The 22,959-nt window shown below is 39.3% G+C and overlaps 1 protein-coding gene across 5 annotated transcripts in view; it reads left to right on the forward strand.

Moving 5' to 3' along the window:
- Nucleotides 1-22,959, forward strand: part of SHANK2 (SH3 and multiple ankyrin repeat domains 2) — a 277,448-nt gene that overhangs the window by 56,580 nt on the left and 197,909 nt on the right. For all 5 annotated transcript variants that reach the window (XM_074543726.1, XM_074543727.1, XM_074543728.1 and 2 more), the window contains one exon: nucleotides 5,496-5,562. In XM_074543726.1, coding sequence (XP_074399827.1) covers nucleotides 5,496-5,562 — 67 coding nt within the window. The remainder of the gene's footprint in view (nucleotides 1-5,495; nucleotides 5,563-22,959) is intronic.

Here is a 22,959-nt window from a genome sequence, read left to right on the forward strand (position 1 = left end):
CAGGGGCACAAAAAGCAGGTGGCGAGTGGTGATGTTTGACGTGCTCACTGTGAATGGCAGCTCCAACCCTGCTCCCTCCAAAGGCTCTGCATTTCAGAGCTTTGGCTCTCTCAAATGTAAGCATGTGCAGCAGAAATGCAGAAGCCTGGACTGAGGGGAACATAAATGGACTAAGAGGCTCTCTTCAGTCCCACACAGAAAGGTTGTCAAAGTCCTTTGTCTTGGTTTGAGAGGGGACAGCTTCAGTTTGTCTTTTTTCTGTTGTTTGTCCTTGGGCGCAGCAGTTTGTTCCCAAGAGTGGTAATGTAATTTAGCTGTGGTGTTTGCCTTTCAGGGGCTAGCCCATAAAGCTCTAAAGTTGTATTTGTTAACAGGCTACAAAATCATGCTCTAATTTAATATAATCGTTATCTGTGATACATTTCAAGAGCAGGAAAATACCAGTTGTGAAAGGTTAGTGCCAGGTAAAGTGTAAATACAACTTCTAATTTCCCAAAAGGAACAAAAAACTGCATTAATCCCCACAAAAAATGTAAATACTTGACTGTAAGTAAATTGATATCTTTAGAACTGCATTTATGTGGCTAAACAGAGAGATGGTGGTGAGTCAGTGCTACTTCTGTCTGATGCAGAGTCTGAAAACACTGTAAAACTCTGTCACACTGAAACCTGTAACAGGACATCTGGCCAGTTTCACTGTTTACACAAAGTACTTTTATTGGCTGTGATTTAAACTTTCTTTGGAGAACGCGATTCAGAAAAAGCAGTACCTCAAATACGTCTCAAATATTTAATTTCTGAATTTACTCCTGAAAGGCAACTTAAACAGTGCCTTTATCTGTGGTGGTGTTGGCAGGGGTCCTAGGACCAGGGAAGAGATGAGGATCTCACTCCATGTTTCAGAAGGCTTGATTTATTATTTTATTATATATGTTATATTAAAACTATAATAAAAGAATAGAAGAAAGGATTTCATCAGAAGGCTGGCTAAGAATAGAAAAGGAGTGATAACAAAGGCTTGTGACTGACTGAGACAGTCTGGACAGCTGGGCTGTGATTGGCCATTCATTAGAAACAACCACATGAGACCAATCACAGATGCACCTGTTGCATTCCACAGCAGCAGATAATCATTGGTTAGTTACATTTTGTTCCTGAGGCCTCTAAGCTTCTCAGGAGAAAATATCCTAAGGAAAGGATTTTTCAAAAAACATGTCTGCGACATTTATCCAGAGGGATTGTTTCTGACTGTGAATATCAGAAAGCCAGGGGTGAGAATGATCTGTCAGGAGCAGGAGCCCACTTGTGAAGGTGCCAGTGTTGAGGGTGTTGCTCCTTGCCCGGTGCTGGAGTAGGAGTGCTGGGATGCTCCCACCTCCTGCCTGCTCCCTGCCAGTCCCTGCCTTGCAGCTGCTTCGTTCATTCAGGTTTCCACTCGGCTGAGCTGTCCCTTGGTTACCACCCCTAGCAACTGGCCAAGTGTCGATCAAACTCCTTCCCTTCTTCCTTGGCTTGGCAGGAGAGCATCTGGCACTGCCTGCCATGGCAAGCAGCAAGGTCCTGGAACCTTGCATCGTTTGAGAGAAACATCTGTCTGTGAGACACTGGGGTGTCTGTGACAGCTCTGCTTCTCCCCAGGCACAGGAAATGTCTCTGTAAACACAACATTTCTGGTCAAGCTCCCTGTTACACACCCTGAGTGACAGCCAGCTCTGCTCCAGTGAGTTGTTCACCCATGGCTTTGTGCTTCAGTGTGTCCCAGCTGGGACCTGGTTTGGGCATTCCATTAAGTTTTGTCATGCTGGAGGCAGACCATTGTGGGAATAGGAGGAGGTACCACTGTCCAGCAGCATGGTTTTATCCTCTCTTTTTATTTTATATCAGTTGCCTCCTACCAAGATCCATCTTCCTGCTTAGCTTTACTCTCTGCTTGTTTCCCTGTGGCAGACTTACCCAGGCCAGACATCAGTGTTATCAAAGGTAATTTGGTAATAATTAGGTACCCATGTTAACAGCCTTAGTGGGGTCAATTAAGCTTGGGAGGGAGCTGATAAGTGATTCACTTTGGTTACTGTCACTCATAAAATTGCCTCTAATGCTGATTAAAAAAAGCCCAACAAGATAATTTCTGCTTTCTGTACAGTAGAATATGGCAGGGCTCCCAACCAAATGTCTGCAGCAGACAAAAATCCTGGTTTGGGTTTAAAAGCACTAAATTACTGAGTCAGGATTTTCTGCTGGGCTTTGATTGACACCATACTGGGACCCTGCAGGTGAACTCTTTCTGATTCTGGATGCAAAGTGAAGACATCCTTTAAAATCATGGCAAAGCACAAAGCAGGTTTTAGTGCAAATTGTGTGTGAGTGATGCTTTTATTTCCTACAAGATGCAGAACCAGGTTTTATCAGGTTTGCAGAGTAATGTTACTGAGGACACGCAGACTTTTGATGTGAGATAAATGTCAAAAGGATGACATGAAAGGACATTTGCTGCAGGAATGTAAGAACCTGAATTATGGCAAGACTGCTGCATATGCAGTTTTAGAAAAGCTGCAATTTTTGAAGCTTCAGCATGAAAGAGTTGGTAGATAGCCTCTAGTTGTAAAGTGCTACCTCCACCCTTTCATGGCAATATTTCATGTCTGTAAACACGCACGTGATGCATTTTGATGACTGGAATCCAGTTCCTACTTGAATTGGAAGCAACTTTTACTGCAGTTTTGCTGGCTGTGCTACATTTTCACTGCCAAGAGGAGATGTCTTGTGATCAAAAGAAAATTCAAACAAAACCTTCTTTCCTGCCATAACCTCTTAATTTTAAATCTAGCACTTGTCTACAGAACATCCTGAAAAGCAAACTATGGCTATTTAAAACCATGTAAATTATGAAGCATGGAGAGAATCAAACTCTAGTATTTTCTGCCAACATGCTGCATTACTATTTTTTTTCTAAAGTACGAAGAAATTTAGTACAAATATAGAGCTTCAGTTGGTCTCTGATTTAGGTACTTGATCAAGGAGAGAATTTCTACCACTTTCACTTGATTCTGACTCTGGATCTTGTGAAGACCATCCACTTGTCCTAATGTGTTATTCACATTTATATTTTCATGTGAACTCACGATAATTTTGGTTTAAGACATGTTTGTATGGAAAAAGGGTTAAGGTTGCCATGCTTTGTGGCTTGTAACTGTACAAGTTGAATGAGAATAATTTTATGTCTTTCTGATTTTGCTCTGACTTCATTTTCTCCCACACATTTTACCCATCAAATTCAAGTGAAGTACATTGATGTTATGCCAAGAAATATTTGTACTTTTTAACTTTTCCTTGCTTTCCTTAGATCTTAACATATCATTCCTTCATTTTGCTGTAAGGATTTTTACATACTGTTTTTAGCGCATTGAAGTGAATTAAATTGAGAAAAATGGTTCCTTGAGCTTGCTGAATCTGCTGCTTGGTTCATAAGCAAATACAGGAACAATTCCCTGTCAAGCTGTCTCTTAGTTATCTGGAAATATCTTTCTCTCTTTTTTTCCCAAGTAATAAAATGTGTTTATCACTTAAAGAGCATTTTTATACTTGAGGTTTAAAATCTGCTTGGTATCAAAAATTCTTTCATTTGAGTACCATGGCTGCTGTCTAGCAAGCTGCCTGTCACTGCTGAATTCCACCTCTTGCTGGAATTTTACTGCTAATTAGGGGTAACATCAGAGAGAAGTATTACACTTGCTTACAATGCAGAGAAAACCTCAGAGCTGTGCACAAATGTTGCTGTTACGAACCTGGAGCCAGCCAGGCTGCAGAATTGGAAGTTAAAGAGAGAAGATTGGTACAGCTTTGCTGTTGGTTTCCTAGTGCTGTTTGCCAGGGAGACTCATGGGCTGCATTTCAGGGCTGTGCAGAGGAGGCTGGGGGCCAGGTTCTGATGTGTCATCCATGCTGAGAAACTGTTTCTGTCTGGAGGGGCTTCTGGAATAAAGGCTGGCATACCAGTGTTAAAAATAGTAATTTTCAGATGGACGGTGTTGAGGTGTGCGTTTGTGTCCAGCCTCCCTGATCACAGAATCCCAGAGTGGTTTGAGTTGGGAAGGACCTTAAAGTCACCCAGATCCTCTCCTTGCCACGGGCAGGGACACCTTTCACTATCCCCAGCCCCATCCAACCTGGCCTTGGACACTGCCAGGGATGGGGCAGCCACAGTTTGGGTGTAAAGTCTTCAATTTCAGGGATTTCTGCATTAGTTTGTTTTGGTTACTGGTAAATAAAGTTGCCCATTCAATTTCCTAGGCTGAGTGCAGAAGCAAAATCTTATGCTTCTTACATGCCAAGATACTGCTGACATTAACTGTACTTCCTACACTCCCTTAGACCATTGCAGCATTTAAGTCTTCCTTTGCATCATTCTTCATATGTGGAGAGGCACAAACCGGCAAATAATTTTTCTTGGTCATTAGCTCAGAAATTTGCATGGAGTTTTTAATAATTTCTCATATCTGACACTCTTGGAGACAGTCCTATATCCAAGAGAATTCTACAGCAAGTTTTTTTTTTTTTTTCAATTTTTTTTAAGCTGCACCCTGTAGATGCAGACGTTTCTATGAGAAAGGCCAGCCCAGCTTATGCCTTGCACATACATTAGGAAATCTGCAGTGCCACTAGAGAGCAGGATCTGTCAGAGCTGCAAAATGGGGCCAGAAAAGACAATTCCTTGGTATTCAGGGCAAAAAGAGAAGAAGAAGAAAAAGGGAGAAGCCAGCAATGGCAAAATTGAATTGCTTCCCTCACACCCGTTGGAGATGTTTTTCTTTAAAGTCTGTTGAAATGAGAATTCGCATCTGTGTTCAACAATCAGTAAATAAATGAAAAAGAAAATTATTAATTTAGAACTCAATGTATTTAGACATTTTAAACTCTATGCATATGCATAAACTTTGCCAGTCTCTCTTTCAGTGTGATTTTTGGTGCCTTAGTGGAACCTGAATATTTGTAGCTCTTGGTCCTTGTCTTTCTTGTGTACTTTGCGTTTCAGCTCCTGTTTTTATTGCTCAGGTAAGGAGCGAGGCAGGAGCCATTAAAGGGAGATAATGTCTTCAATGTGTCTCTCCTGCAGCATTCCCCACACACCAGTACAGCTCCCAGAGCTTTGGGGATGCTGTGCTTAATGTTCACTGCTGCCTTGGACTGCCACCACGAGAAGAGCAGCAGCTCTTCCAGCAGCCTCCTGAGACTGCCACCATGCCAGCATTCCTGGGAAATGGGCAGCTGGGGGACTGGCAGTGCTCTTACAACAGATTAAGATCTCATTTCTTGCTGTTTCAGTGTTGTATTGGTGTTTCAGATACCAATATCTGTATTGCAGAACGAAAGTAACAGAATTGCTCCACTTAGTGAAATGAAAATAATCTGCCTGATGTTTGTCAGTGATGTGACATGTTTTCCTTCTTAGTAAGTGATGACAACATATTAATTGTGCCTGTTTTACAACCCTTTAGGTGGCTATAATAGCGGGAAATTTTGAGCTTGCTGAATACATCAAGAATCACAGGGAAGCTGATATTGGTAAGCAAAATATTTACAGACTCTGAAAATAAGTTGTGCTTGTTTGTGCCAGGGTTTTGCAAAGATGTTAAAACTGATTCTATGTGAGATACAACCACAGGGCTGCTGACATTTCAGGGAGGTTTGAAAAGTAACTCTTGTAAAAAAATGCAGATGGGGAAAAAGCTGAAATATTTTCAAAAATATACTCTGAAGAGGAAAATGTGGTAAGTGGTAGGTGCTTTCTAAGTATAAATCAGTAATAAACTAAATACACATCCACATCCCTTCCAGATTGGCTCTTGCAAGTTGTTTTGGCCTTGCCTAAAGCAGCTCCCAAATAGGAATAATTGATCAAAAGATGAAAATGGAGAAAGGTACTTCTCTATAATTAAATGAATATATAGTAGAAGCCAGCTCCCCATATCCATGGAAATGTTCCCTCTCACTGAGTTTGGTGGGATTAAGGGCCTTAAGGACCCCTGACAAAAAATTGGAGGCTCTTTCAATATCTTTTTATGCAGAGGAATTTGCCATTAAAATAAAAGCCAGTTTGATACAAGTGATGCCTAATACAGTTTAACAAAATGGGTTGAAATGCTTTAATTCAAGTTAATTTAAGTTCCAGAGAAATATCCTGAAGTTGAACAAAAAAAGACATTTCTTTTGCAGCAGGAGGCTCTGTGTACTCACCTGCACTGATTTAACTCAGTGAGGCAAATCTCTGACTTGAGTATTTCATTTATATGGGAAATAAGGCCAGCTCACATGAAGTATAAAACTAAGGATGTGGATTAAGGACTACTTTCCCTCTCCCCTCCTTGTTGCATATGATCTGCAGGGATATGGTTGAAGGTTCTGTGGTAATGTAAGTTCTTGTAGCACTTTCAGCTCTTGCAATGTGCACTGAGAAAACTGAGGGCAAAATGCACCAAAGTCGTAACTTCTGCATAAAGGTTCAGAGACAGTCTGGAAGGGTTTGTTTTTTTTTTCCTGGGATGATGGGGATGGTTCCTTTCCGTGTAAGAATTCTTCATCAATCTATATTTATTATAATCTGTAAAGCATGAATTAAAAATGAACATGTTATTCTTATTAGGTTGAGCATCTTATTGTTGTTTATATTTACATATGGGTAATGGGGTTTTTTTGTAGGATTTGGTGATTTCTAGAAAAGTTCTTAAAAAATACTTTCTATGAGAAGATTCTCCAAATTTTTCTGATGCCTCCATCTTTGCCACTAAAAAATAGAAATATTGGTGCTGCCATTATTTACTTGCCATTTTTGCAAGATGGTGGCTTGAGCATGACTGTTTAAATTAATAGATTTGTCTTAAAGAGTAAACATTACATTATTTTATTTCCTCCCACCTAATTTAATTGCGCTGACCATTTGTCTTTTAAGTTTTATTACTTATGAAAAATGAAGTTGTTGAAATGTCTATTTTTGGAGTGTCTCCCAGTGGAGAAAAAAGAAGAGTAAATCAAAGAACCAAATCCTGAGCAGAAAACCTGAGAGCTGCTGTGATGATGAATGTGCAGAGTGATGTCAGCATTTCAGCTTCAGCAAGTTGGCTTTTGCTTCTTGTGCTTGTCTGGTTACCCACTGTGTTCCTATAATTTTGGATGCATTCCAAAATTTACCATTGAGTAATGCACCTCCTTAGAGGCAGCAGAGGGGGAAGGAATAGTGAAGAGCTTGGGAAGTATCCTCAGGAAGATGAAGACTATTCATACTGTCAAGTCTCTTGAGAAACTTTTAATCACACATCTCTCAGAAAGTGTATTTTTGGTTAGATTCTGAATTTTGATATCGAACCCATTCATTAAAACCTGTTATTATTTTAAGTTCATTTATTAATCCAAATCTTTTTGCACTTTGTAATTATTTTAGACTCTGTTTTAGAAGTAGAAAATTCTGGTTTACATCAGAGCCACTAAATATTTCTCCTACAGATCAAATCCCACCAAGATTGTTCTTCCTTATTCTTTTAATTTAATTGTAAAGCACTTTCACATCAGATGGATGTGAAAATTAGGCATATATAAAATTAGCTTGTTTGCAATAATCATAAGACTTCCCGCTATTCTGGAAAAAGAAGAAAAATATAAAAAATATTTTAGAGCCAAAAAAGGTGAGAATAACGTCCCATGGAGTAATGTGAATAAACCTATAAAGAAAAAGCCTTGCAAGGGATTCCTGTGGCTTTAGTCCAATAAAACCCCCCTGGCTGATTCTACCAGCAAAGTTCTTACTCTGGACTGGGATGAGGCTGTTTTGTAAGACTGAATCAAACAGAAAAGATAAAGGAATCCAAGGACAGGAAAAAAGAGATGCCCACAAAGGATTAAAAACAAGATCCAGATTTCATTGTATTTCTCTTTTATGAGGGAATCCCTTTTGTTTTCATGGCAGATGTTTGAAAGGTGGATAGAAATTGCCATATCGTTTAAAAAGTAATCCTATTTGAAACAAATTACAATAGTATTTTTCATAAGGCAAGAAACCCTATTACCATAAGGTACTTAGAAACTTGTTTTACAAGCAGTATGAAATGCTCAGTGTGGCTTGTCATATTATTTCAATTCATCATACCCCCAAATTAGTTTTGTTTTTTTTTTTGAAGAATAATAGCACCAGAGTAGCATATTTTAATTATTGGTTATTTTGGAAGTCTTTGGGACCCAGAAGTGTATCCCAGCTCAGTGACTATTGTTGCCTCTTCTTTTCTGCTTTGAGGAAGACCTTACACATACCCCTGATGTACAGCAGTTGCACACCACTAAAAATATTTAATAATAATAGTAATAGTGTCGCTTTTAAACTTCTTTTTTCTTTTAACTAACCATAGCACATTTATAATTTATTTAACTTTATGCATTTATTTATTGCAAACTAAGAGAAAGTAATGGATTAAAAGATGTGATGAATAGAAAAGTTAATCCCTGATTGTTTTCATCCAGCCTGCAGCTGTCTGTGAGTAAATGAGCACAGCAGATTTAGGAAGCATTTGCTGTACAGAATTTACTATGGCTTCTATAGGATGGAGGTACAAAACCCAATCATATATGTAAGAATTTTGAAGCTTTCATTACATACAGATATGCAGATATTAAGTATGTTGCAAGCTGATAATCCTTTGACTTGGATAACCTATTTTTAAATCTCTCTTTTGCCTTGGTTCTTTGTGATGGGATGAATTTTCAGACGGAGTAAATGACATGGGTTGTTCTTCTTCAAGTGAACAAGGTTTGTTTTCTATTGTGCATCTTGTCCTTCAGCAGCTCTGGAGCCAGGACTGATAGGATTCTTTTGTCTGGTTTTTGTTTGCTTTAGGAAAATGAAGCACATTGAGCTGGTGTGTGAGTTTTTGGTAGTTGATTAGCAGACTAACTAATACTTGGATACTGTTGCTAGGCTTCAAGTCAGAGTTCCTGTATTCCTCTATAATTATGCAGAGAGATGTGTGTGTATGATGGTTTGTCTGTGCTTTCACATGGGTGTTTTTATTTTGATAATTTTGAAAATCTGCTAATACAGTCTGTAGACACATTCCACAAAGAGAAATTGCTTTGAAATTAAACATTTTTCAAGTATGAGTAAAAATGTGGGTTTTTAAACTGGCATTGTGACTGTAAACATAAGGAATGTGTATTTTATTGTGGAATAAGCAGAACAGGTATTTCAGAACACGAGGATATTAGCTGGTTTGTGGTAGAATTGCTTTTCTAACTAATTTTCTTTAATTAGATGAGAGTGATTGAGGTCAGCAATCTTGGTTTTTCAGCTGCAAGTGTTGCTATTAAATGCTGGCCAGCCTAAGGAATATTCTGTTTGTTTACTTATTTATTTGGGTTTGGGGAATGGTTCAGTAATTTTGATTTTCATCAATCAAATGCCTGCAGAATACTCTTCAAGCTGAGGGAAATCAGATTGAGACAGATAACATAAGAAAGAGGAAAAGACAGCAAAGCAAAGAAAAATCTACAAAACTGTCGGCAGCGTGCAGTGACTTGTTCTATTTTTATCACTTGTTATTTAATAGAAGCAAAAGGGACGGAAACATCTATTGTAGCCCTGTGCAGCTGTCATTTGGGAGTAGCATTACCTGTTTCAAATGTTAGGGACCATTTAACGTGGAAAAAGAATGATATCTGTGTAATCTGGGTGGCAAAACCACTGAGGTGTGAATTTCCCACGTTTTAAGTTGCATATTGTGTGGTAGAATATCATAATCCTGTGTTCCTTTTGCAATTTCTTTCAAATATCTGTCCTAAACAAATAATTACTTCTGTGTTCATAGAAAAAACACTCCTTTGCATTAATGATGTTTAGGCTGGGTTACAAGCAAACAAATACTGATTGGTATGAAATAAATCTGTTGCTATTATTTCTCTGTTTTCCTCTGAATGGTTGCAAGAAATAGAATTTCCTGTACGCAGTCTTGCTATGTGGCAGCAAACAAATTGGAAAACTGGGAATTGTGTGTTAATGTAATTACATACTGAAATGTAGGGCAGAGCTTGAAAAACTTACCATGCTTTTCCTTTTCCTTTTGATCACAAGTTAGTTATTTCTGTGTGTGCATTGGTGCAAAACCATACAGTAATTTGCTTTATTTCAAAGTTTAAACTTCATTTTCAGAAGCTGGTTGCTCTTGGTCTTTGAACTTGGGTGTACTCTGTGCATATAACAAGGACTGCAGGCTGAGGTGTGCAGGTTCTGTGGTGTGGCCATTGCTGAGGCTTACTTGAAATTCTGAGCAGGAAGGTGAGCAGGGAGCTGGTGCCACGTGTCAGTGCTGCTTTGAGTACAGCTGATTGCAGAATGCTCTGGCTGCTTTTGGGGATCAGCCTGCAGCCTGTCCTTGCCACCTGCCAGGTGGGCCACGACTGCCACAGCTACTCCTCCTAGGCTTTATTTTACAGACTGAACCAGAAGAGCCTGGCACTCGAGCCAAAAATAACCCACTGAAGGGATCCCAGGCTGCTCCCAGGGCCCTTGAGCTACTTTTGGTCTCAGGCAGAACTCTGGGCTGAGCAGTGGCTGCAGAGCACGCTGGCACATCCCCTGCAGGTGCCTGGAGGGTGGCAGGGGAAAGGAAAGGGGGATTGCTCTGTGTTTGAGCCTTGCCCCAATCTTTACACCCAGATCCAAAGGGCTGGAAGTGTTTCCAGGGCCTGTAGCTCCTGCCTCCCCCAAATCTGGCTTCCAGCCAGCTGCCAGCCCATGGCGGCTGCTCCTCAGCAGAAATGTCTCTCACCTTCTCTGCACCTTCCAGGCTGGGACCATTGTGTCCAGCAGTTGGAATGGGCTGCTTTCAGCAACATTTCTGTCAGCAGAGCTGTTTCCTCAGAGTTGGGTCAGAAACCTTTCCCAAGCCCTTCAAGGGTTTTCGCTGGCTAAGACACCATTCTTTCACTAATAGTGGCTTTTTTCCCCTTGGTGTTTTTTTTTTTTTTTTTAAATAGTTTTCACTGTCTTGACCCCCACAAGGGAGACTGTACAGGAAAATAAAATCAGAGGCCATGGCCAGAACTAGTGTAAGTCACAGAATTAGAAAAAGAAATAGGGTCATAAAACAAGGAGAAAAAGTGATTTGAAGTTCCTGGTGACAGTGGCTATGACAGGGACAAAAATGAAATGTACTTTTGTATGTCAAACAAGTTATCAAATGAATAAGGTTAATTTCTTGCTTTACAAAAACAAATTTAGTGGATTGTACTGTCCTCAAAATGCTGGTGGAGTCCATAAAAGGATAGTGCCATTGAGCTCACTGTGCAGCCAAGGGTCAAGCTGGGAGCAGACAGCAGTGCAAGTACCCCAAAGCCCTCAAATGCTGCAATTCTGAACTAATATTTCAGCCAAACTGGAACTTCCAATCATGATTTTCAGTTAATCCCTGTGAGTGAAACTCACAATGTTGTTCAGCCTGGATCCTTCTGATCCCAGTAGCTCCCCCTGGAAGCACTGGAAATGGTCAGCAGACGACCCATCCCTCAGGAATCTGCTTTCTGATTCAGCCTGGTGCCTGATCCTACACCAGGATGTCAAGGGAAGCTAGAATTAGTTAAGGAGTTGCATTTGGCTGAGGGGTTGTGAAAAGAAAATAGCACTTTTGAGTTTATCTCTGTCCTGAAGTTTGTTCAGTCACCTCTGTTTCAGTTTTACAGGTCATAGGTGACAAAATAGGAAGAGGTTTATATGATCGTGCTGTCTGACCTTCTCATGGTGCAGATTACAGCTTTTATATTAACTAACTCCTGTTTCAACTGGATTAGAAGCAGGAAAAACATTTTAAAGACCTGCAATACTGTAAATGGGATTTGGGAAACTGTGTCCTGATCTTGTGATCTGATGGGGCTGGATCCTTTTGTTGTTCTGGAGTTGATCACCCCTTCTTAGAACCGGCATGTGTTTCTGAAATCTCTCTGGCTGCTGCAGCTGGACCCTGAGTGTGGCTGACACTCCTCAACTGTGCTGTGTCAGTGCCACATTTTCTTTCCTGAGCAACTCAGAGCTGGAATACTGGAGAGGAAAATCTCTGAGGTTTAAATGAGAGCTAGGAAACCACCACATTTATGATGGGGTTTATTTCTACTGCAGTTTGATCAGCATTATCTGAGACACCCTCTGCCAACTTTTCTCAGGCTCCACTAAAATCAGTATCCCTAAATTTGCTGTAATTGTGCCTTTTTAAAGAGGCTTTGTGTATTGGAAGTATGTGATCTGTGCATTTCAATCAGATATTATATCTATATCTATAGATATCTAGGTCTCAGTGTAACAAAACAGGAGGGTTTGGATGGCCACACCAAAATTAGGATATTAGGAAACCAACGGTTGCTGAGATAAGGGATGTGTCAATGCAGCTCTGAGATATCAGGCTGCCCAGTAAAGGATGCTACAGAAGGCAAAGTGTTTGAAGAGCCTCCCAGAGAGTTCTAGTATTCCTCAAAAGTTAATGTGTTTTCTTTGAATCATTTTTCCACATGAGCCTCAAGAGCTCTCTACGACGGTGTCAAATGCCATGCAGGATTTCTAACAGCGGAGCCAGGTCAAAAATGGAGGTAGGACAAGTGGGGAAAGAGATGTGAGGAGGCTCCCAGGGCTCTCTATTCCTTCCATTTACAATGGTGAGAACACAGAAAAAAGAGATGAAAGCACATGAAATAAATGCTACTTAAAAAAAAAAAAAAAAGGGAAAATAGAGAATGTTAAAAATAGTCAGGAAAACAGGAATGATTCCTGAAGAAAATTCCTATGCTTCCCAACGTAAATGAGCTTCACCAAGTACCCCAAAACCTGCCCCAAAAACCTAAAAATCCCAAAAGAAAAAAGGGAAGAGAAGGGAAAATTGAACCCCATGAAACTCTGAGTGTAATGTAGTTCCTTATGCTGAGCATTTCATCACAAATCTCTTTATGCGCCCAATAATTTCCTTTCTGTAATTAGGCTAAAAATAGACCACAAAGTTGAGACTGATGGCACAGGATTGGGTTTGTAACTTGTGAGTATGTGGATTTTTATGTGCCATCATTGCTTTGTGGAAAAGAATTAGGTTCAATATAACTCCCATTTGGAGAAGGCAGGAACATGCATGGAAAAACTGGATCTGGATGAGGAAAGCCTTCCAAATATAGATGTAATTTTATTAATTTTCCAATTGTATGAAACAAATATTTGTATTTAAAAAAAACCCTTCCTATGGCTATAAAACTAAATATTTGCATGATTTCAAGGCTACTATCTGACTTTTAGATTGGTTCAAATAAACTTGAAAAGGCTTAAGTTGGACTATTCAGTTTTTAATATTGGACTATATAATTGCTAATCCCTGTTTGTATGTATTTACATTGACTTCCTTACTTGCAGCTCTTCTTTCTATTATGCTGAATTTATATTGACATCATTTTTAACAGTTCAACATACCAGTTTTCAGTCAAACTCCATTATTTATAGAAATGAAGTTATGTTTTCTGTTCAATATACAATGGTTTGACAATTTAAAAAGTAAAGCTTCACTGAAGAAATTTGTTGTAATGCCTTATACTCTCATTTTAATAACAAGATATTACTGTCATAATTTTGTGAAATTGATCCAATAATATTCAGCCTCTTTAAAAGGAAATAGTATCATCCCAGGAGCCTGTTTGTTGTCAAATTCTAGATGAGGCTTGATAAAGGGACAGGCTTTGGAGCGCAGGGCTTTGTAATGAGTGTAATATTTCACACTGTATTTCACACTGCTCACAATATTTCACGCTGCTGCTGTCACTCCATTTATATCTCAATCTCCTGGGCTGGCTCTGAGTCTTTCCTGTGGAGTTCAGGGTAAGATGCAGCTTCTGCAGTCAAGGTCTTGTCACACTGTGGAAGACATTTTCGGAGTAAACACTTTGAGTATTTAAAGCAGGTCTGCTTAGGATCTTGGACAGAGATTCCAGAGAATCCAAACCTAATGATGATACTTGAACCTTTTATGTCACTCCCTCTCCCTTTTAATGAGCTGGTGTTTGGAGGTTTTTATTTCTCCCATTTAATTTCACTGCTGGATGCCTTGCATGGCCTGGGATACCTCAGGGTGTCCAACAAGGTTGTTCCCTTAGCAAATCTCCATTCTGCTTTGATTTTTTTTTTACTTTTCCATTCTATGCATCTTCATAATTTCTGATATTGAAGCCAAAAGCCTGTTTTTTCTTCTTCCGTTTTCTAGGTGGTGTTGCTGAAGTAATTGTTCAGAATTGTTCATTAGAGACAAAATTATGATGCTTCCTTGATTCAGAAAAAGTTGCAAAGTAAATATCAACCAAGTGGCTCTAATTGGGTGAAATCTTTGCTGAATGAAAACAACAAAAGATTTATTGAAATGAAGATTTAGAGCATTAAGATTGTATTATCTGTGTATATGTAGAGGTATCTCTGGTTTCTGTTACATACTTCTGCTGACTCCAGAACCGGATTTGGTTCCTCCTCCTATGTGTTCTCTTACCAAAAGCCCCATTACTTGATAAGCTTGCATTCTCTCTGCATAATCTTTCACATTATAGCGTTTTCATCTTGGGAAACAGCCTCTTACATCTCGTTGGAACATCTGAGGTAGCAAAATTTTACATAAACTCTGTGATGCGTTTTCAGTTTTAAATGTGCCTCATCAGATCTGTAATTCAACACAGATCAGTTATTTATCCTGAAGAATTTATTTGTTGCTCCTGAAAAAACCCTCACAAGTGCAGGCTTGTTGATTTGTCCTTTGAGTCCTTTTCCTTTCTTTTGACTTTCCCCTCAGCCATGAGCACTCCTGGGATTGAAGGCATAGGGGGTTTTTGTAATTTGCCTTCAGGGATTATGACAGGCTAAAATTAATGTTTTCATGTGTGCTGCTTGTCCTCTTCCTGCATTTCCCTCCTATGGTCAGCCCAATCTCTCTTCTTGTCCAGATGTCTGGGGTCACACCTTGCAAGAAATCAAAAGACAGATTTTTTGTGTTAGTTGAAATTTAGCCTTCTTCTGAGGGCTAAGGTTTTTATTTTGGGTCAAAGCCTGGCTTATCTTGCCAGCTTCATTACCACTCTTGAGAATGCCAGGTGCTAAAGAGCTCTATTTTTGCTGTGCAGATCAAGTGTGTCTGGTTTCTTGTGGCCTATTTTTACATAATTCTTCATTCCATGGCTTGGAAAAGCTGTGAAGGAAATGAAGAGATTGTAAATAGCTAGAGAAAACTGCTATGATATTATTACAGGAAAATGAAGGGGAAGATCTGTGAGATTGCATTTCTTAGAGGGTATGGAATTAAAATTAAAGGCAGGAAATGATGCATATAAAAACAAATAAAATAACAAATAGAATGGTACATTTTGTTAGCTATATTTCAGCAGTCAATTGACTATTTCCAGATAATTCCATAAAAAATGCCTTTGAATAAAGGATTCTCAAGTACTAGTGGCTCAGAAATGCCCCCCCTTATCCAGAGGTGTTCCAGGGCAATTCTGTTCAGCATTCAGTTTTAAGCAGTTACCTGAAGAATGTGAGATGCTGAGGAGCCTGATGCCTCTTTCTCCCTGATCTACTCAAAGGGGTTGTGCTTAAACCCTGCCAGGGGATCCCTTACCTTAAAATAATCAGGAGGTAGGGATCTTGGAGAGAGGAAAGGAGATGTTCTGGTCCTTTGTGACCCACACAGGGACTCTGGCACTGACCTGGCTGCAGGGGCAAGCACTGTGGTCCTGCTCCATGGCAAAGCTGATTTTCCTGGGGTGGAAACCCAGAAAAACCAGCAAAGAATCACTTGCAATGACCTGCAGTGTAGCAAAAAGGCAAGAAAAAGTACCTTGAGCTGGGACCAAGAAAAGATTTGAATACCAGAAGTTTTTTACACATACTCAGAGGCAGCACATGGGAGGCCACGGACTGGAAGCCCTGAGCTTAGTTTTGGACTGTGTTTAATTTTTCATTCTGAAAACTTCACAACCGGGAGGTTGCTGGTGTGGCCTGACAGCATCAATGTGGCTTGAGGAATGCTTGGAATGAGGTCATTGGTCTGCCCCAGCAACGCAGATCAGTCTGTGATCAGCTGTAACATCCAGAGCCTTTTATTCAACACCTCTCACTGAAATCCTGCATTTGTCTAACTACTAATTTTCCCCCAAATAAAGATATTCTAATTTTTTTCAGCTGGTTGCATCTTGTCTGTTTTGGATCACTTTGCCATTTAATTGTGTTTTTTTTCCTGTTTCTTTTTCTTGTCACCTTCCCTCATTTTTCTTTCACTTCTACCAGTGCCAGCTCTGTTCTGTATTGTACCTCTGTGCTCTCCCAGTTCTTTGCTGGGTTATCCAGCTTCTGTTCCCCTGTAAGATTCCCCTTTCTTGCATCCGAGGAAGCTGCAAAATGATTTCTGCATATGTTGATTTTTGCTTCCCTCAAGCAATTCTATACAAAACTCTAAGATAACTGAGATAAGAAAAATCATTCCCCCATCCTAAAAGAGAGCAAGGCTGAATTCCAGCCCTATGCAGGGTAATCTCTACCACCTTTTCAGAGTTTGACTGATCCAAAGCTACAACTCTTTTTCTTTTGCTAACACTTTTTTGATTAGATCCAGGAACTTCCACATTTTGCAAGGTCTGTGACATTGAGATTGGAGTTTGGGAATTAAAAGTAGTTATAAGTGATCCCAAGAGTCTGGTGACTTTATTCCTTTCCACTCTGTGCTTAGGACAGAGTATTTTTGATCTTTTGATTCATTAGCATAGCAATGTTTATTCAGACATCTTATCAGCAACAAAGGAAAATTCTTATGTGTAAAGTTAACCAAGAGAAAGGAAACAAAAAAAGGAACTAGTCTGATATTGTTTATTTCAACTAAATGAAAGCAAATTTCATTAGCTCGATTGCTAATATAGGACATGCTTTAGGTTTTTAACACAGGACTGTGTTTTCCTTTTTGTCACCTTTTTGGGTGGGGGGAGTAGGAGGAAGGGGCTTCATTGCTGCTTTGTCTGTGCATAGTGGGAGGACAGAAATTTTCTCATGATGGTGGGATGAGGTTTTCCCTTTCATCAACTTTCCTGACAAAAACTGAAGCTTGAAGCCACTCTACCTCCAAAGCTGGTGGAGCTTTCTCTCCATATGCCTGCACCAAAGGATTTTTTGTGGTGTTTTTCTTTTAAGTAAGAGATGATCTAGTTGAGTCAAATTCCCTATGGACTAAAATTGCTTGTCATCCTTTTGTGAAGTCCAGGCTCTTATCTTAGAAAGTACATTTCAAAGTTATGTACTGGCAGAAATTTTATGCAGTTAAATATAATTTTTATCATGTCCAGAGATTTGGAGGGAATAGTGCTTGGGAAGAAATTTTTGGTCACATAGTAGACTTAACAGATTTTGGGATTTGTTTGTTATTTTACTTTTATTTTCTTATTTCTGATTAATAAAAACCCTGCACTGTGAGATTATCCAAACACAGTTTGTGTTTCTGTCCACCCATGGCTGTGTCCAAATCACCAGTTGCAGTTTGTTCTGTGCCAGCTGAGGAGAGAGAAAGTTCAAATGACAGGGGGAGTTTTTCTGGTGTCTGAACTCTGTTATGCAAGTGGCAAATCGAGTTCTGCATTAAAGAAGGGTAAATCTGGATAAAAGCCACTGAAATTATTGCGGATTTAGGCTAGGGCCTTATCTTAGGGTGTGTTTGGGTTTCCTCTTGAAGAAGAAAAACCACAAAATCTTTCCTTTTTTTTTTTTCTGGCAGCTGCTGAAGTGTGTCCTATGCCATCTGAAAGATAACTGTGCAGATTTAAAAAAATCTGCTTCTCTTCTGGTCTTCTGTTCAAGTGAAAAAATAATTGAGTAAACTGGGTGTAAGGAGTTTTTTAGTACCCATTTATTTATATTTATTATTTGGTAACAGCGTGTTCTAGACCCAGGAAGATGAACTCTCATGGACTTCTGATATCCAAATGTTGGTGATGATCTGCACCTGCATGTAAATAGAAATGTAAAATTTGGGGATTATTTCTGCCATAGCTGCTTTCTAAAGGAGCAAGTTGCAATGACATAAGCTTTGTATCCAGTTTGCCTGTGTTACACCAGCATATGGCTCAGACACTTTGCTCCCATCCCCAACAAAATGGGCTCCAATTTTAGAATGTCCTTTACTGCATCTCCACTTTTTTTTTTTTTTTTAATACTTCAAGGTTTTAAAAATTCTTTTTTATTTGCAGCATTTTAATAATCATGCTCAAGTCCATTAAGCTTTGCAGGAGCTAGAAAGAAATAGGAAAACAATGAGTCATTAAAATACATAATGTGGAGGATTAAATTCCCCATTCTGGTTGAATTCCTCCCAGGCAATAAGGGAAGGTCAGGCAAGTATCGTATCATGGTAAGGAAATTTCAGAATTCTAGCAAGCGTTTTCTAATTTTTGGGGGGTCAATACTCCTGAAATTTGACTTTGAGAATGCAAGGTCACCTCTGCTGGATGTCCTTAACAAATAGCTTTGGTATGATGTTAAATAACAATTTAGATTTTTTTACTCCTGATGTGGCAAAATGAGAATGGGTGGCTTTTACAGTGATCAAATCCAGATCAGTCTTTTCTCATTAGATAAAGAATATTTTCTGCAAAGCTCAATATCATTTAATCACATAAAACTAAACACACAGAGCCAAGATTTACATGTTTATGAAATAAACTATTAGGGCTACCTTTTTGTGTTGTTTTCTTTTCCCTGCAGACATGTTGAAAAAAAATCTGTGTAATTAGCACTGGGTCCATATGAAGCTTGAAATCAAATTCGGATCTCTCTCTGCTTTTCTTTCTGTTCTGCATAAAATTTGGGATAAGGTCATTTTAGTTGAAATGTGAAGAGAATTCTGAAGAATTTGCAAAATACTTGGGTACATATTTCAGCTCCTGTATTTCTGGGATGCCACTGCTTTGTATCTTGGGTCAGCAATTGAAGCAGAGGAGATTTTTAATTATTCAACCTAAATGATCAGTTTAATTTTAAGGATGTGTTTACAATGTACCAGTGACATAATAAATAGCTTATTGCAAATGATTTTTTAGGCTTTCAGTTGATCTGAAATTTAGGAGCAATTTTTGGCAAGGAAATACCTCCAGTTTGTGGAATATTTATTATAACTCTAGTGAAAGCATCACCTCTGAAGGACCAAATTAGAGATAACATTCCATGGGAATGTGCTTGGGCTTCCTGGGGCAAAGTGGAGATTTCTGTGGAAATTTTCCAAAAGGCCCCATGGCAATTCTGGTCTGGATTGTATGAACATTAAAAATGTCTTGGTTACTTTCCATAAAGAAGGGCCCAGCCCTGTTCTCTCTGTCCTGGGCTCCTGTTTCCCTTGGCTGAGTTGTATCTGTTGCTGCAGAATCACTACAACACAGGGACTTTAACTCAAAATCCATGAAGGGAAATACAATTATACTCACCAAATTCTTGCTGGAGTAGTTTTTCATCACAAATTCTGTGTGTAGGAACACGTTTTTTCTCATCGTACTTGCAATGTCTGAAATTTAAGATTTTTTTTTCTTTAGGCCTTCTGATAGTCAAATATATTTCTGAAAGGACTGAAAAAAATATATAACCCTAATGGATATTTTTGTTACCTGGAGTGAGGCCTATTTAATTTTTTTGTGCATTATTTTACACTTCATAGTTTTATGGTTATGACAGGAAAGTTTTCTGCTATCTGTCATTTTGTAATTTCATTTTGAAATCAGATCTAGAGTAGGCAACTCCATTGAATTGAGAACTTCTTTGCTGTGGAAGATCTGTGGGGAAGAATTAAGCACAAACAAAACTGTAATGGTTTGCCTTAAAACCAGAGGGGTTAAAACTATTGAATTCTGATGAAGAAAACATTAATGCATGGAGTTTACAACCACCTGAGTACTTACAACCACTTAGATGATAATAAATTCAGGCACATGGAAATACTTCATAATATAAGATTTATGTAGATTTCATGGAGAATTTATCCAGAGTAATTTGTATAAACTTACAAGAATTATTCATCTCACTCCTGTTTACATTAGCCTGTAAGTAATGATGGAGAGCTTCAAAACAGCTGACTGGGATGGAGGCAAAAAATTAATTTATTCCTTCTGATCTTCATGTATATTCCTAAAGATAAAAAAATAATTGCTGTAAATCATGGCCTAAGATATTTCCCATTAAATCTCAGTACTAAAAATGAAGGTGGTGACAGCAATAGCTTCTTCCCTCGCTGGAGATTTTCTTTTATATAACTTTATATTGCATGCCCAAAGTTTCACAAGTCAGATATGGAATGAAGAGGATGGTAGCCAGTGCTAGAATTATCTTTAAGGGATGATGATAATAATAATAATAATAATACAGACTTTCTCAGGTGTGTGCCTAAGGACACACCTTCATTGCCAAGGAGTGAGAATCTACTGGAATAAAAACGGAGCAAGTTCGTTTTCCAAGCATGGCCACAGGTCACTGCTTGTGGCACCAGGACAATTCCCAGGCACGGCCGTGGGGATTTGGGTTGTAATGATTTGGCTGCTCCCACGGGAGGCTCCAGTCTTGTGGAGGAGTGTCAGGAGTTGTGAATGATCCTCGTTCTCAGCTGCTTTCCCTTGATTTGCATTTCCTTCCGAGCTGCTTAACCACGGGTAGATTATTTCAATTTTCTTGGTGAATAATGCATGAGGGTGTATAAGTGGATGTTCCTTGGCTGAGTGGGCTGCAGATTAGAAGTGTCAGCTCCTTTGCAGCATTAATGTGCATTTCTTTCTCAGGTTAAAGCTGGAGAGAGCCTAGATATGCTTTTTTTGGAGAACTCCTACAAGTGCCAAAATATTGGCAACGTTTGCTTTTTCTCTTCTTTTCCCCTTGACTACCTGTTATTTGAATGAAAAAGCCAGTTGCCAATTTTCCAGTACAAGCTTATTTTCCTTGAGACTCCCCCTCAAGATTTCAATGCCACATTGTTGTACCTGATGCTTGAGCTTCCTGGAAACTATCAGGAACAGGCTTTTTTAAAATTTATTTCTCTGTCACTCCTGTCAGCTCAGAACACTGATGCCTTCTCACTCCTCCTTCTTGCTCTTTAATGTGTCCCAGAGGGATAATTTGGAGTATCCTTTCCTGCTCTAGCAGCCCTGGGGCACAGACAGAGGCAATTCTTGTGTGTAACATGTGGAATGTTTCACGGAGGTAGAGCTAAACACATTAAATGCTGTAATAATTGAAGTAACACTTCAACCCACCATGAGCCACTTGTTAGAAAAACCTCTTCAAGTTTTTCCTTTATTAAGGGGCATTTAAGTACTTTACTGTACACTTGTTTCAGTCCTGGATTATGCAGATATTTTCTTCTTTTTCAGCTTATTGGAGAAATACCCTTTGATGCTCCAGAGATCTAGAAAATTAAAGCACAATAGTTGTCCTTGTTTGCTTGCGGTTAGATTGTATTTATAGGGCATTTATTCAAGATCATAATTGGATCCCTAAAATATCAAAACTCTGAAACTTATGGGCCCTTCTAAACAAAATATTTAATTGGAACAGTGAAATGTGAAACCTTCCAGGGCTGCTTTAAACATAATAAATACTTCAGATAATAGTGTTCAATGTGAGAGTCCTGTGGAGTGTGGCTAAAAAGAGCTTCCTAAAATAACTGAACAAAACAGTCTTCTAAACTAGAACTCTTCCAAACTCCCCAGCTGTAACAATATTCCTTGGAATTACAGACATCAGACATGAAGTAGAGCAAAGTATGTTTCAAACGTGCTTTCAAACTCAGCTTAGCCTGATGTTTTATAAGATAAAAGATTGAAGGAGTGTGAAACTGTAAGGGCTGCATAGTAAACTAGGCACTGAATAGTGCAGCTGCTTAAAAAGCAGATGCAGATTAATAGCTACAATAACAGAATGCAATAAATATTTAAAACCAGTCCAACAAGTGCTTTGTGAACTTCTTACAGTATTTGATGCTGAAAATTTCAGAGAAAATACTCGGGCTGTAAAATATGAATTCTCAAAAGCCAACCAAAGAATTACAGAGAAGAAACAGAGGGGAATGATGTTGAGGTTGTGATTTAAGTTTGGAATAATTCCAGCACGTGCTTTGCGAGCTCTTTTTGTGCCGGTGCTGCTGCACTTCCAGGGCAGGGGGTGGTGCTGGTGTCTTGTCCCCCACTGCAGATGTTGCTCCCTGACCTGCCCATTTGTCACTCGAAGCAGTGTTGGCTCCAGGTATATCACTAAGATATTCCAGGCTCCCAAGTCCTGTGCCACCTTCCTGTGCCAGCCTTAATCCCATTTAATGCTCTTCCAGTCACTCATTGTCATTTCCTCATTTCATGCTTAGAGTGACAGGAACAGCAGAGCAGGAGGAACTAAGAGGAAGTGAAGTTTCTTCCTCATCTCCTCTAAATGTTTGTTCTGTCCACTTTTCCATTTTCAAATCGTGCCATCAGAAGAGCTTTGCTTTTATGGGTTTCTGCTTTCAAATTCTCCCCCTAACATGGAATTCTGACACCTAACTTCTTTTTGATGTTGCCTTCATTCCTTTGCCCTTCTTAAAGGACCCAGCTTCCCATATCCAAGTAGAAGTCCCTGGAATCCGTTGCTGTCAGGTAAGGGTTAAACCATGGTCATTTTTCTGTTTGGGGGCAATAGTAGAAGGTCTGATTTTGGTGCTCTTGTTCCTGGTAAAGGTAAAACAAAGAAACATGGAATACTTCAGGAGTATACAGCTTTCCCAAAAGGAAAGGCTTCACACACCCATAATCTGTTGACCTGAGCTAAACTTGCTGGTAAGTAAAGAGAATTTCTAGGAAGAAACTCCTCCCTGTGAGGGCCCTGAGGCCCTGGCAAAGGTTGCCCAGGGAAGCTGTGGCTGCCCCATCCCTGGAAGCATT

The sequence above is a fragment of the Zonotrichia albicollis genome, chromosome 6, assembly GCF_047830755.1.
Source record: "Zonotrichia albicollis isolate bZonAlb1 chromosome 6, bZonAlb1.hap1, whole genome shotgun sequence".
Classification (NCBI taxonomy): domain Eukaryota; kingdom Metazoa; phylum Chordata; class Aves; order Passeriformes; family Passerellidae; genus Zonotrichia; species Zonotrichia albicollis.